The sequence below is a fragment of the Centropristis striata genome, chromosome 13 (assembly GCF_030273125.1).
Source record: "Centropristis striata isolate RG_2023a ecotype Rhode Island chromosome 13, C.striata_1.0, whole genome shotgun sequence".
Lineage (NCBI taxonomy): Eukaryota > Metazoa > Chordata > Actinopteri > Perciformes > Serranidae > Centropristis > Centropristis striata.
The window spans coordinates 5327702-5342110 of NC_081529.1; the positions used below are offsets into that span (position 1 = coordinate 5327702).

General features: G+C 39.0%; 1 protein-coding gene across 2 annotated transcripts in view; it reads left to right on the forward strand.

Annotated features, from left to right (window-relative positions):
• The window catches only part of LOC131983177 (protein kinase C beta type), a 145489-nt gene that overhangs the window by 122401 nt on the left and 8679 nt on the right, over positions 1-14409 (forward strand). The window contains exons 16-17 of one of the 2 annotated variants that reach the window (XM_059347846.1): positions 1210-1350; positions 8190-13219. In XM_059347846.1, the coding sequence (XP_059203829.1) occupies positions 1210-1350; positions 8190-8366 (318 nt within the window). In that variant the 3' untranslated portion in view covers positions 8367-13219. Of the gene's footprint in view, positions 1-1209; positions 1351-8189; positions 13220-14409 lie in introns of those variants that run through there. The other variant, XM_059347847.1, reaches the window with a different exon arrangement.

Consider the following 14409-nt stretch of genomic DNA (forward strand, 5'->3'; position numbering starts at 1 on the left):
TGTGGTAAAAGAGGAAAAAATCAGCAACGGTTATTCATTTCTCTGCAGGCGGCGGTTTGGTGGCTTCTGTTTGGTCCTCAGAAAGAGGCGTCAGAGATGATAGATAGTAGAACTGAAAGATGGTTAGAAGGAAGGCTAGAAATATGAGGGTGGAGAAATAAAAACAATAGTAATGACGTTGATTCATAAACAGAGATGAATGAAAGAAGGAGTCTTAGACAGAAATGCTGAGGAGAAGAGACCGGAATAAATGAGATGAAAGTTTAATGATGCCAGAGGGGAAATTTGGGACAACCAGGCAGCACACTGTTGAGTAAAGATCAGAAGCAGACCTGTAGACCTGTCCTGTAGTTTAACATTGTACCTACAGTGTAACTTATGCCAAAATGACAAATCATTAACATAAAAAAAACATTAGTCAGTGATATTCTTGAAAGTTAATCAATCGGGCAATTGTGTCTGTTTTTGTTGCTAAACCTGTGTTAAAATTAGGTTAAATCTATGTGGTCATTCATGGGTTTGTCAAATGACACTCCTTTCCTTATGCTTACTTTTCCTTCAGCAAAGGCGCTGGATTTCGGGTCAATTTTCTGCTGAAGCATGTTTAATTGTGTAGTTTTGTGTTGTACATTTTTATAAATGATTTTTAAGGGTAGAAAATGCCGTTCCCTTGGTTGTAATGACTGTAAATCACAGATGCAGAAGACCCAGAAACACTGACCTATCAGAGCAGTCTGGGCTTTTTAAAGAGACAGATGCTAAATGGCACATTTCAAATAGAGGTTGAATAGAGGTGCAGCAGACAGGGGCAGTATGAAAAAAAAGAGCTTATGACCCATATAACTTTTCATGTATCACTATAATCAGGTCAGAATTGTAATTTGTTTAGTCCTTTGGCTAATGACCAGATAACTTTACCTGCATGTGATCAAACCTAGTCTGATGGCCAGACTGATAAATATTAGCTTCCAGATCAGGATGGGAAGAGGAAATAGTAAAGGAAAGATGCATGTTTTAAAGGAAAGAAGTAGGTAGTGAAAGAAGGAAGGCGATTTAAAAACTATGAGATGGAATCAATAAGGAATTAACATGAGAATGTATATAGGTGCAAAGGGGCAAAGCACAAGAGACAGAAAGGTTGGATTGAGGGAAGAAAGGAAGAAGGGACATACAGTAATTCTCTCTTCTCTTCTTCTCTCTGTCTGTCAGCTGATGACGAAGCATCCAGCGAAACGACTGGGCTGCGGTCCGGAGGGGGAGAGAGACATCAGGGAGCATAGCTTCTTCCGCTACATGGACTGGGAGAAACTGGAGAACAAGGAAGTGCAGCCGCCATTCAAACCTAGAGCTGTAAGTGTGACCCCGCTGAACCCGCCTGGATGCCATATAAGGAAGTACTATCCTCTTGAGTGGTGCGCGGGGCTAATTAGTCGCCTAAGACAGCAAAGACCAGGAGTTTAACACCTGTTAAATTCCTGGTTAAGACGCTGGTTTCGAGCGGTGTTTCACTAACTGTCTAACTTCTTCTATTTTCCTTTGAAACCTATCGCTCTTCTCTTTCTGTTATTTTACTCATCTTTCACTTTCAGTGTGATTGTTTCTGTCTCTTTCCCCTCCTCTGTTGGGACGATGCACACAGGTAAGTCAGGAAATGATCATGATTATGGGGATGGGGGCACGTGGTGGTGATGACAAAAGACTAATGTCGATACTGGTGATTGTGGAGATGATGATGATGATGATGATGATGATGAGAAAGATGCAATGATGAATGTGGGTCAGATGATGAAGACATTGAATATGGCATATGATGTTGGCAACGATGGTGAGAAACAAAACAACACATAGAAAAAGAATAAGAGTAGAACGGACATTCCCATTCAAATCAGTATAGTAAGCTAGCCAGAGTGGCAGCCATTTTTATGTGTACTGTTGCGATAACATCAGGAGCAGGTGAATATTAGAGCACTAACGGTTCTCCATTAAATATTAACAACGTAGCTATCAAACACCAAAATGGTAACTTCAGTCGGAAGCGTAGCACCTAAGATAGCAAGTCAAGTCAATACGATTCAAATATAAATGAACATTAGCTCGCTTTAGCTTTCATCCACGCTTGTTTTTGTGACTAAGGAGAAGGGGGAGCAGCTGCCCAGGTAGGCTTCAAGAGTTTTCCCTTAAAATGTACCGCATAAGGAAGTGTGTAGCAAGATTAGCTGAGAAGTTTATTTCAAGAACTAATCCTAACAAATCCTTTCAGATGAGTGAAAAGAAAAATTTGTTCAGTTTCTTTCCTGAAACAGTTTAGCATAAACCCTCCAGCATGATCAAATCACATGACTTCTTTATGACATGGAGCCCTGCCATCAACTCCAAGTACTGTCTTGAAACTCCATGCTAGTTTTTGTTTGATGAAGCTAGATGAATTAAAACCCGAGATAAGGTCAAACATATTTAGTATGAAAATTTATAACTACACGTTATCCTAATTTTACCTCTTATATGTTATCTTTGCAACGTGTGTTCACGTTTGCAACGTTTAAAATTCTTCATTGAGTATGATTGAGTTTAAAAGTAAAAAGAAATATTTTTTAAAAATTAAAAATGTGATTTTATGTTGTTGTTTTTTGTTTTGGGGGTTCAAAATGTTGATCCAGTGAGTCAAAGTTAAAAACAAATGTATAGTCATATTGGTGAGGTTATGTTGAAAATCAATTATAGCAACATGGCATGGTGTTGTTTACAGCGAGGAGATCCAAGTGTCCGATGTGGGATACAGTTAGCACATGGCTAATTCACCGGCACTAGCATCCTTTAGCGGACTCTGGTAAACCCAACGTAAGCAGTTAAAACAATATATGGTTTGAAAGATAAGAAGTTAGACTTTAGTTTCACACCATTTAATTAATTGGAATCAAAACGTGATCATTTATATTAGTAGTTAATGTGAAATTTTGATAGAATCTTAGCCGAACGGTGTCTGATTTGGGATACAGTTACGCTAGCTAATTCCACCAAGCTTTCATGCTGCACTGGTTACAGAAAATAAGCCCAACAGCGCCTGGTGGCTAGCTGCAGGTCTAACAGTCTCTCCGCCTCACTCCTCACTGATAGATGAATACTTAGAGCTGGGAGGAGAGCGACTGGCAGCTCCACAGATGGACAAGCTAGCTAGCTAACTAGCTTATTATCCAACCATCCATCTACAAACTAGAAAGTGTAACACACTTTATAGCTGCACATGTGTTATCTACATGACAACTACACAGCATAACAGCTACGCAACAATAGTCACTGTTTCCTTTCAAACTAATTAAATAACCATGGCAAACAGTTCAGGATCCGTTTTACTCTCATTCTGTTTCTATGGAAACGACACTAATGATGAAGATTACACTGGGGACAGCAGTTACGACTGTGGTTGTGCTGAATTTTACCGTTTGGAGTTTTACGTTTGTTTGATCTGGCGTCCCCCGTGTGGTGCAGTCTCATTCTGTATGAACTGAAATGGTTTCGTTGGGGTTAGACAGAGTTTAGAGTAAAACCTCAAGGGGAAAAGTGGACGTCCACACAGTCTCAGCAACAGTGACCTGAAACAACTGTGTGTTTGTGTTTTTCTTTGCTGCGTTTTTTTTTTCTATGACAAAATTAGTTTGATCATAACTCTAGTCAGAATGATGTCATCTCATACTAAGACTCACACACACACACACACCGACACACACAGCCTTAGGCCACACTGCTGCTGAAGAGTTTTTCTGAGTTGAGCTTTTTATGCAGCTGTCTTGGCCCGCTGGGGTTGTGTGTGCATGTGCGTGCGTGTGTGTGTGCGCGTGTGCTGCAGTGTGTATGCATGCTTCTGTGTGAATGTAGGTCTGTGTGTCTTTTGCATGTGTGGGTGTTAGAGGTCACCATAAGGACCTGGCTGAGGTGTGTTTCTGCAGAGTCCTCTAATGTGACTACTAACATATGTTGTCTGATCTCTTCTTCTCTCTTCAGCCTCTCCGTTCTGTTTGATCTCGTCTTTCTAACATCTCTTGTCTTTCACCTCTCTGTGCTGTTGCGTTCTCTCTCTTCTCTCTTTATGTTTTTCTTCTTCCTACTACGAACAAATAAAGGTTGCGATTTTTTTTTTTTTAAGAACCATTGTGTTTACCCGGCATAAAAGTTTAGAGTTCTGAAGGTGGTTCTTTGATCTTTTTTTGGTGAGCAGTGTGTGTATTTGTAACTGAAAACCACCTCAAACCATTTTTCCTTCAAAGTGGTATGTGATGGTGTTTTTGAGGAGTGTTGATGAAGGATGTTTGATGATGAGGTGGCGCTTTTGTCCGAAGTTAGTTTCCTAACTGTTTGTGATTGTGGTCTGCTTGGGCAGATTACGGCTTTTTAATGTGTGATTGTCTAACTGACCAATTAATGGACAGTTTGGCTGCCCAGTTGGTTTATCAATTCAACACATAAAGAATGGTCCTTTGACTTTCATTTACAGCTACTGTCTGAAGTTACCGGTATTATTGTTCATCTGTCTGTCCATCAAGCAATCTGTCGTCAATCCATTCATCCATCCGCCACCTAAAGACTCCATCCATCCATCCTTCCACCACTCCATCCATCTGTTCACTGTTTACTGTTGCCATGCATCAGCCCATCTGTCCTTACACATTTTTATTTGTCCTCTCTGTGTTCACATGTTTGTTTCTGTTTATTTGCATGCTGTGGGGCTCAGTCTCAAATGAAACCTGTTCTGGAGTGCACTACTGTCGACTGAAACCCAACAATATACCAGCTTCAAATCAAAACCAAAGCTTGTCAATCTTACAGAAAACATCTTGCTCTTTCATGTGTCCCAAAATCTGTAAGGCTTATAGTTTGGCCAAAATCAAATACAACTAGAACCACCAAGGTCAATGATGCATTCACATTCTCCTTGGATGATCGCACTTCCCGAGATGAGAAGTTGTTCTTCCGACTTTACTCTGTTCAAAGAAGATGTGTTGTATTTCATTGCTAAGAGTGTTAAACCCCTCATGACAACAAGGTGCAAAGGAAACAGATTAGAAATGTAATCGTTTTTCCAATTATTCCTATACAACATGAATGCAGCAATAGTAAAAAAAAATAATGTATCTACCCTGTGATTCAGATCCGCTCCAGAATTGAATGGGTTCTTCCTTGGCTACATGTTACACTCTTTCACCAAGTTTCATGAATATCCAATTAGACAAACCTAACAGAAAACACAGCCTCCTTGGCAGTGGTAATAAAAGCATCTTTTTATTCAAAGGGACATTTCAGCAAAACCAAACGCAGTTACATCCCTGGTATTAAAGAAGTATTTAGTCTTTAATTATGTGTGAGTATGATATGGGAGATGCGTATAACATCAGATGACAAATTCTTGGCGATGGTGTTATGTACTGAACGGATACCTTTAAACTTTGTGGCACTTATTTAATTTCCCTATGTGGCAAATTCTTCCCATCTGCTTCCCCAAACAGGTTAAAACAAATGCAAGTAATTAGCTGCAAATACAATTTGACCCTTGTGTATTTCTCATTTCATACATTTCCCCAAACTATAAACAGTCTGGCTTAATTTCATTTGGTTTTGCGAGTTACAGAGATTTAATGAGTTTGTAGTTTTCCTCTGGGTGATGTTGTCAGAGGACACTGGATCCTTGTTGTGTTAATTAAAGCTCAGCACAGTGATGGAGATGGGAAAAAAAAGGAATAGCTCGGCCCAAAATCCCTGTGAAGCATACTGTCGGGAAAATATAGTTTTCAAGTTAATAACTTGTTTTATGTACTTAGACGGACGCACATCTCACGGGGATATAAGCTCTTTTTGGGCTCCCGGTGGTCAGAACGAGGAAATGAAGTGGAGTGAAATGAACAATGACTTCTTTTTTTTCCAAATTGCTTCTTGAGAAAACAAATTCTATCTAATATGAATTGTCATTTGCCACTTCTTTGTGACAACTTAAAGGCAGAATGCATATGTGTTATTTTGCTGTTTTTCACATGAAAATGCCCGCTCAGTCGTTAGCAAACAGCAGCGATGTATGCAGTGGTGGAAGGAGTATTCAGGTCCATTACTTAAGTAAAAGTACTAATACCACACTGCAGAATTACTCCATTACAAGTAAAAGTCCTGCATTCAAAACTTACTGAAGTAAAAGTACAAAAGTATCAGCATCAAAATGTATTTAAAGAATCAAAAGTAAAAGTACTTTTAATGCAGAATGGCCCCACTCAGATTGTTATATTATATTATATATATTCCATATATATTATTGTATTACTATTATTGACGATTTCTGAAAGCAGCATTTTCATTTTCTCAAGATAGGACTAATTTTACCGACTTAATATACTGTAATTAGGTTTCATTTATAAAGATAGCTAATCACTTAAAATGTATCTTGTTTTTTACGTTTGTTTCTTGACGTGAAAAGTAACTAAAGCTGTCAGCTGAATGTAGTGGAGTAGAAGTATAACGTTACATAAAATGGAAATACTCAAGTAAAGTACAAGTACCTCAAAATTGGACTTAACTACAGTAATTGAGTAAATGTAAACTTAGTTACATTTCACCACTGGATGTATGTTATCACAGTAAGTCCATTAACAACGTTATGACTAGTACTAGCTGAGTCAACGTTAGCTGTGCAAAGTCTACAAACTGAAGGGTTTAGTTTGGATTTTTGGAAGTGGGATTCAAAGTAACTATGGTGGTCAGCACACTTCCAGTTTGGAGAAGCAGGCAGGAGGGTCAAAACAGAATCTAAACTGCTGTGGACGAGTCTGGTGGCTTTGGAGATAGCGATATAACAACTTCACTTCCTTGTCTAAATTAGTTCTAAATATAGCGTCAATATCAGTTTAAGTGAATGCTATATTTAGAATATTTCTACAGCTTTACCTCGCCACAAGCTAGAAGCATGTATAGGTTTATGTTGGGTCCTCCAGCGGGAGGAACTGAAGTCGCCATCTATGCTGACTTCAAAACTACCAAATTCACCATCTAAGTTACTGACTATGGATGAATGCCTCCTACCTCCCCACTTTAAAAAAACAACAACAAAGGGGCCCTTTAAAAGACAGACTATTTTTTAAAGAAAATCAGTATCACTCAGCTTTGCCACATTTTGAAGAGTGTAGGATTGTAACATTATGAGACTAAAACATGCATACTTTGACCAACTTGAATACTTATAAAACATGATGGGGAAGCAACAGAACATTATTTAAAATAATAATAATAACCTTTTAGGGACCCACCCTTTAAAATAACCAAGAGTTTAAATTGGGTGATCGTTGATCTTCTTTTATTGCTAAATTTATATTCTCATTAGCAGTAACCATGTTTACTAGCAGATGTTATTTTAATATGATGATGTAATTGTCATACATACAATACCGTAAAAAACATTCATATTTTCTCATATTGTGCAGCTGTACAGTAAATACCTAAAGAGATTCCCAGTGCTCTTTTAGATACTAGCCAGTTGTCTGATCTGGTTTATCATATCTCAGCAAGTCTCCACAGCTGCAGCATATAATTAACCCACAATTACACCATAATCATCTCATGGCTTTGAGCCTTTTCTCGTTCAACTATTTAGAAATTCCAATTAAATCCAAGTATTACATCCAAAAAATCTAGATGAAATAACAAGGAAAATTGTTTTTGGCCATTTACTTAAAGCCATGATGGGATGCTTTTTGAGCTAAATGCTCGTTACCAGTAGCTCCATTCGCTACACTTCAGCACGGCCAATCCAATGTAGTGCACTGCCACAGGACGTTTGAGACTGCAGCGACCTTGTTCTGTTTAAAATTGGAGTTGAATATGTTTCAGATATTTGACAAAGGAAAGCCTGAGGTGTGCTTGATTTATCCTCTCCTGCGAGTGGAATTTTTGTATCGCTTTGAAGGTAGTATTAAATACCGTTAGCCAATCCACACGGAGAGTTGAGTCAAGCTCACCCCAAGCACTGGCACCTTGTTCTGATATTTGAAACCATGTTCAAGTAATGTCATCTCACACCCTGGTTCAACCCACCATTCCCCTTCTTTTGTTTTCCTCTCCTCCTCCCCCCCGACCCCACCCCGATCCATCCATTCCTCTCCATCCCCACTCCTCCTCCCCTTCCCTTGTACTCCATTCCTCCCCACCCTCCTCCACAGTGTGGACGGGAAGCGGAGAACTTTGATCGTTTTTTCACACGCCATCCGCCGGTGCTGACCCCTCCCGATGAGGAAGTGATTCAGAACCTGGACCAGGACGAGTTCCAGGGATTCTCCTTTATCAACCCAGAGTTCCCAGGAACTGCTGCTACCACCCCTGCCGCCGAGCAGGCTTGATTTCAGCTCATGCACGGACACATGGACACACACACACAGACACAAACATATACATAATCATTTTGCCCATTATCGACCCTGTGTGCCCTGGAACATACACACACACACACACACACACACACACATACACATACATATCAACTTTAAATATCCTGGAAATGATTTGTGTTGTTACCAGAAGCCATGACTTCAACTGATACACAATAACATGTACACAAAGATTTGTTGTTCACAATCCAAATGATGAGTCATTGACTGTCTCCAAGCTTTGTTTTTAAGAAACAAGAAGCTTGGACGTGTGATTCACCACAACACGGTTGAATTACTCAGTGTGAACAAAGTGTTTTCTTTACCAGACCTTGTCAGAATAAGGATTAGAATTTAAAGCTGGGATAGGCAGTTTTATTTTGGCATCAATGGGTAAAAATCCCATAATACCCATTCACAAGAGTGGTTAAATGGTCTAAAAAAACTTCAGCCAATCACAGGTCATTTCAGAGAGAGGGTGTTCCTATTGGCTGTTCTACAAATGCAGTTGTGTATGCACGACTCTTTCTCAGATTATGAAAGTCTGATTTAGTAGCGGTAAATATTGTAGAAAAAAGTTTTAGCATTGACAACAACTGCAAAGCAACCCCCATAAAAAAGAGAATCTACAGGAGAGTCTGACAATAAACGCAATATAAACATGTCAGTGTCAGCAAAGTGTTTCTGAGTTGGAGGGACATGTTGCTATTAGTTTAGCCTTCTGTTACCAGTAGCCAAGCTGTAATTCTCACAGAATCAACCATATTCACATGGCAGCCATTTCTTACGTCTTATTCAGGGTGAGAAAAAATAGTCAGTCAGCTAGTTACGGTGAAGTGGTCCAAATATTTGACTTCTGTACCACAGGTAAGTGTTGAGCAGATACATCTGTAGAGTGAATTGCAGCTATATAAAAACATCTGGATCACAGTCACTGAGGGATTATGAGAATTAATGACTGGGACTCATATAGGGTGCTGTGTGAAGCATCTGTCCATACCTGTGCTCGTCTGGTCAAGGCTTAGAGGGGAGAGAACTGCAAGAAAAAGGCCTGTTTTGCAAATCCAGGTAGCTATTTTTTTTGTTTTTTGTTTTTTTTTTGGAGGGGGGGTGTTGCCTTTTCAAGAAAACTGCTTACCCCAGCTTTAATGCTGACCTTTAAATGTTCATAAAAGCCCCACTTTGAAATGAAAAATAAAAAATGTCACAAATGGAGTAAATTTACAGCCTAACTACAGATTTGTAGTCATTCATGATTCCTCCAACACACACACACACACACATACACACATACACACAACAGCATACTTAACATGTAACATAGCTTCAGCATTCCATTTTATTCCTTTTTTTTTTTTTGGTGGAAATTGTGATTGAAAATTTTCTTTTACTCATTCATCGACTATTCCAGCGCATTCTGTACTTTTCTGGTGTGCTTTTTATTCAATGTATAATAATAATAATAATAGTGTCTGTACGTTTATCCTTATCTTAGCTAAAACTGGAATGCTTTACATACTTGTGCATGAGTTTATATATCAATAATAGCTCTGGACTTTGTCTCCCAGCAGCATTTTGACATCTTATCTCTCAATTGTGTGGCTGCTTTTCATGGTCTTCAAAATATGTATTGAAAAAAAAGATAATTGGTGTTTGAGTTCACCCATCGAGATAGCGGAAGATTTGTGGCACAAATATCAGATTTTCTATGTGTCTTACTTGCTGTTCAGCACTGGGATCACGATGGTAAAATGCTGTTTGGAAATGTAGTCTTTATATAGGCTTTGAGTCACTTGAATAGATAGATTATACTACTTCTTATACTCTCATTTTCAGTTATCTAGTATATAAGCAATGGAAGAGACTAGCAGTTAGTTTCTTTGTGTTTTGCGAAAGCATGATTCAGATACCTGGGATTTGTTTACAGCGTATGTGTGTGCACATGTATGTTTTATATGTGTGCGAACGAGTACTATGTATGAAAACGCATGTTTGCGTTTGCAGTTTTCTGTGTGTGTCGATACCTTGTCTGGCCTTGTGTTTACATTTGTTTGTATTGTGGATGTCTGCCCCCCCCTCACATCAAGCAGTATTGGTATGATCCACTTTATATCTCCACAAATAGAAAAGATGGAAGTAGAGGAAAGAGGATGCATGATACTGAGATTAGCAAATAAGTATAAAAGTGATCCTAGAGAAAGTTTGTCTTAATGAAAGCTATGTGCAGGTTAGTGTTTTAAACTTTGTGTTTGAATCATCATTGATGTTAAGTCCACCTCAGTAGTTCCTGGAAAGCAAAAACTCAGATATTTCCTTTGGCCTGAATATTAAAATTTAACCCAGATTCCTGCTTTCCAAATGCAGGTCAAGTACCTGAGCATCCTAAAAAAGTTCCTCGGCCTGGGAAAAGTTTCCACAGTAGAAAAAAGGCCACTGGCTGGATTTCAAACAGCAGACCAATATGTCATGCAGCTCTACTTTTCTGATCTAGTTTTTTGGTTATGAAGGGAAGGATTTGAGGTCCGATTTACTGTGACTGGTGTTTTTTCAAGTAGCCATCTGCGTGCACAATAAGTATTTACATCCAAACTACAGCAGTGGCAAAGAGGACACAGGTGAAAGCTTCAAAAGCAGGAACATGTGTGTGTGTTTTGTCTCGTGTTCCCTAGCTAGCAATAATCTTGTCAACAGGAAGGCAGAATTGGTACTGAACCATCCTTCAGAAGGGTCCAGTTAAAGGTCAATTCATATCTAACAGGTTATGATGTTGATTAATGGAGAAAGAAACACGGCTGTACCTTATAAACTTCAGTGCAGCTAACATTGCGTGGAACTGCCTCCACATCTATCATAGAAGGAGATCTGGGGAGGTTTTTTAAGCACAGTGTTTAGCAGTAGTGGCATGAAGTGAAAGAGTTTCTGCAGGTGAAGCATAATAATGCTACAGTTAATTGTCTGTTATCTCTTTAATGCAAACAGAAACGTTGGTGTTTTTACAGCGTTAGTTCAGATTCAACAAAGTCACACAATGACATGAACAAAGGAACTGATGGAGGCAGTGACAGACCTGTAAAATGACTGTTTCTGCTAAAGGAGTCTGGTGGCTTTTGACAAAAACAAAGAATAGCTTCAGTTACCTCTGCATAAACTTAAACAGGACTGTTTGACAGCAGTGTAAAGCCAAGAAATATTCTTATCATAGCGTACACTCAAAGTGACACTGACACTTTTTGCTGCTGCCCTCATCCATAGCAGTACATTGTTTAGCATCAGTGTCGGTACTCCTGCCTGCTTCTCCAAAGTGGTGGTGTGGCAACTACCGTCTACTGTAGGTAACACACTGACTATGGATAAGAACCTCATACAACCTCATAAAAATAAAAATAAACTGTCCCTTTAATGCAGAAGGCAGTGGGTATTCACATACAGTTGTTCGACAGCTACAGTTATAGATTCTCCAGACGGTTTGATTTTGATAATTAACCCTCTGAGCCCCAGGCCGTTTCAGTGCGTTTTTTTTTTAACATTTTAATCACTGTGGCCTTGTTTTTCATTTCAGTAAATATAAGTCCTGCACCTCTATGGAATCAGCACAATCATGGCTAGATGTGGAAATAACTCAAAAATGTCTTTTGTGCACTAGAACACTGTTATAATACCATACATCATTTTAAAAAAAAGCATACCTGATAAGTTAGTATTTTTTAATTGGAATAATTAATATTTATAGATACAACACTTTTCCAAGTGCCATGAATATTAAAACAAAATGGCTCTCTACATGCTATACATATTGGAACTATTTTCTTTTTTACAACCTCTCCTAAATCATGTTTTTACAGTTTCTTGCTACGATAAACTGTGTCATTTTGCAGATCTTTTCAAGAAAACATACTTTTCAAACTCGCCGGCAGGATGGTGGGATTCAGAGGGTTAAGAGTTAAAAAAAAACCTGAAATATTTAAAGATAATTTTTACAGGACACTGGCGATTTGTGCTCTGCTTCCTGACAAGTAGGCCAGATGGTGAATGTTTAGCAGAAAGCAGAGGGAGCAGAGGCCTGATCCCTGATTGGTGATTGCAGAATTCAGATTGGAAGGCCTTACACTGTGGATTTCAAAGTTCTCCTTTAGTTGCCTCATCACTGATCTCAATACATTCACACACAGCCCCTGTAATGCATGCTCGCATTATGCTTTAGGGTTGGCATTAAAACCTGCTCTATGGACTGATTTGACATTTTGATTGGGTGAAAGGAGTTTAGGGACACATCTGGGTAACGTTGTTCCTGTCTGTTATCTCTTATACTTATACTGATGAGTTCAGCACAGAAGAGTGAAAGTAAACGCAACGGCTGTGTTTTTATCACTTCAAGCTATATCTGTGTCCATTATCTGTGTCGTACCTCCAGTGTCGGTATTTATTACGGTCAGTGTCTCATGTATTATAACAACAACAAATAGCTATATATACTTATACATAAACCTATATATAACTGTGTCAAATGTTAATATTTACACCATGTGGTCAGTATTGTAAAGGAAAAGAGGAGGTGAAGTCTTAATCCAGGATTTGTGTTTTTGTTTCTATGATTCCTTCCTGCTGAAGGAGAAGCAAAATGAACTCTGCATGAACAAATGCTTTTGTTTTACCTTTATTAGTTAGGATTTATATACAGTACATTTAACATAATAGGCTGATTCATGTTTTCTGTGTCTGCATTGCTTCAAAAGTGTGATCCAAGCTACTGTTGTGCGTGAAAATAATACATCTAAAAGAAAAAAACAACAGAAAAAAAGCTTGCAATGCTTTCCATGTGCCAAAATTATTATTTTTTTGTTTGTTTGTTTTCCAGGAAAAACAGGCATACCTAAAATAAAGGATTTAAAGGATGTGTTAGGGGATGTTTGCTGTTTTTGTCTTCATACTGTGTACATATTGATGTGATGAGTGAAGAAAAGGTGGCGAGGAGGAGATTAGAGTGATGAGAAAGGGAAAACAGGTGGAAGAGAAGAAGAGGCGCAATGAAAGGAGGAAGAGGAAGTGAGAAGGGACAGTGAGAAGGATGAAGGGAGGGGACAAGGGAGCAAAGCGAGGCTCCGTAAAGCGGGGCAGGCGGCTACGACAGGCTGTGCATATTTCATGGCTGCCACTTATCATAAGAGCCTTTCCCTGATGGGGGAGCGTAGGTCTGATGACTTCAAGGAAATAACATGCAGAACACGGCCTACATACACACAGCCCTGCTGAGCCACTCAGCCGCTTCACGCCGCCTTTCAAAGCTGCTCGCAATCCACTGTAGTAGAGCCTCTGCTGCTGCTGCTGCTGCTGCTGCTCTGACTAGCTGCACAGTCATTTTTAATAGGGGTTACTGCATCTTGCACCATTTACTATCCCTCGTACAATATAATGTTTACAAGTATCTACGCAGACTAGATGCAGTGCTTTGCAGCCGTGGCACAATTTGATTGAAAACAGCGTCCATAATACACCAATTAGCCTCTGGGAATGCTTCTGTGTGTGACCACAGCAGTGGTGAGGCTCAAAATCCATTGATGGGGAGAGAAAAACAACTCCAGCGAGGTTCAACTTTAATTAAGTTTGTCAAACGTGTTGAAATGACCTTTAAGTTCTTTATATTTGGGTGGATTGTGTCCATAAGAGTGTGACATCTGGCTAAGATGATTTTTTAATACCGTATTTTTAACATTCTTGGCAGGATCTCCTATAGAGACAGTAGTCGTGTTTCCATTGATGAATTTCGCATGAGAAAAGCTTGACGGAAACAGCAAAATTCGATAAAACTTTTCAAAATGCTCATAAAAGTAAAAGCTTGAGATGGTTTTTGTCTTTTGAATAAAAGTTAATGCATTAAACGGGAGATTGAAATGCTTTTTCAGAATAAGTTCTGACGTAGCGAACATATAACCCACATGACTGATCAGCAGATTCGCTCAGATGATCAAGACAAGCTGACATGAAAGAACAATTATATACAATTATACTCTACTCTATA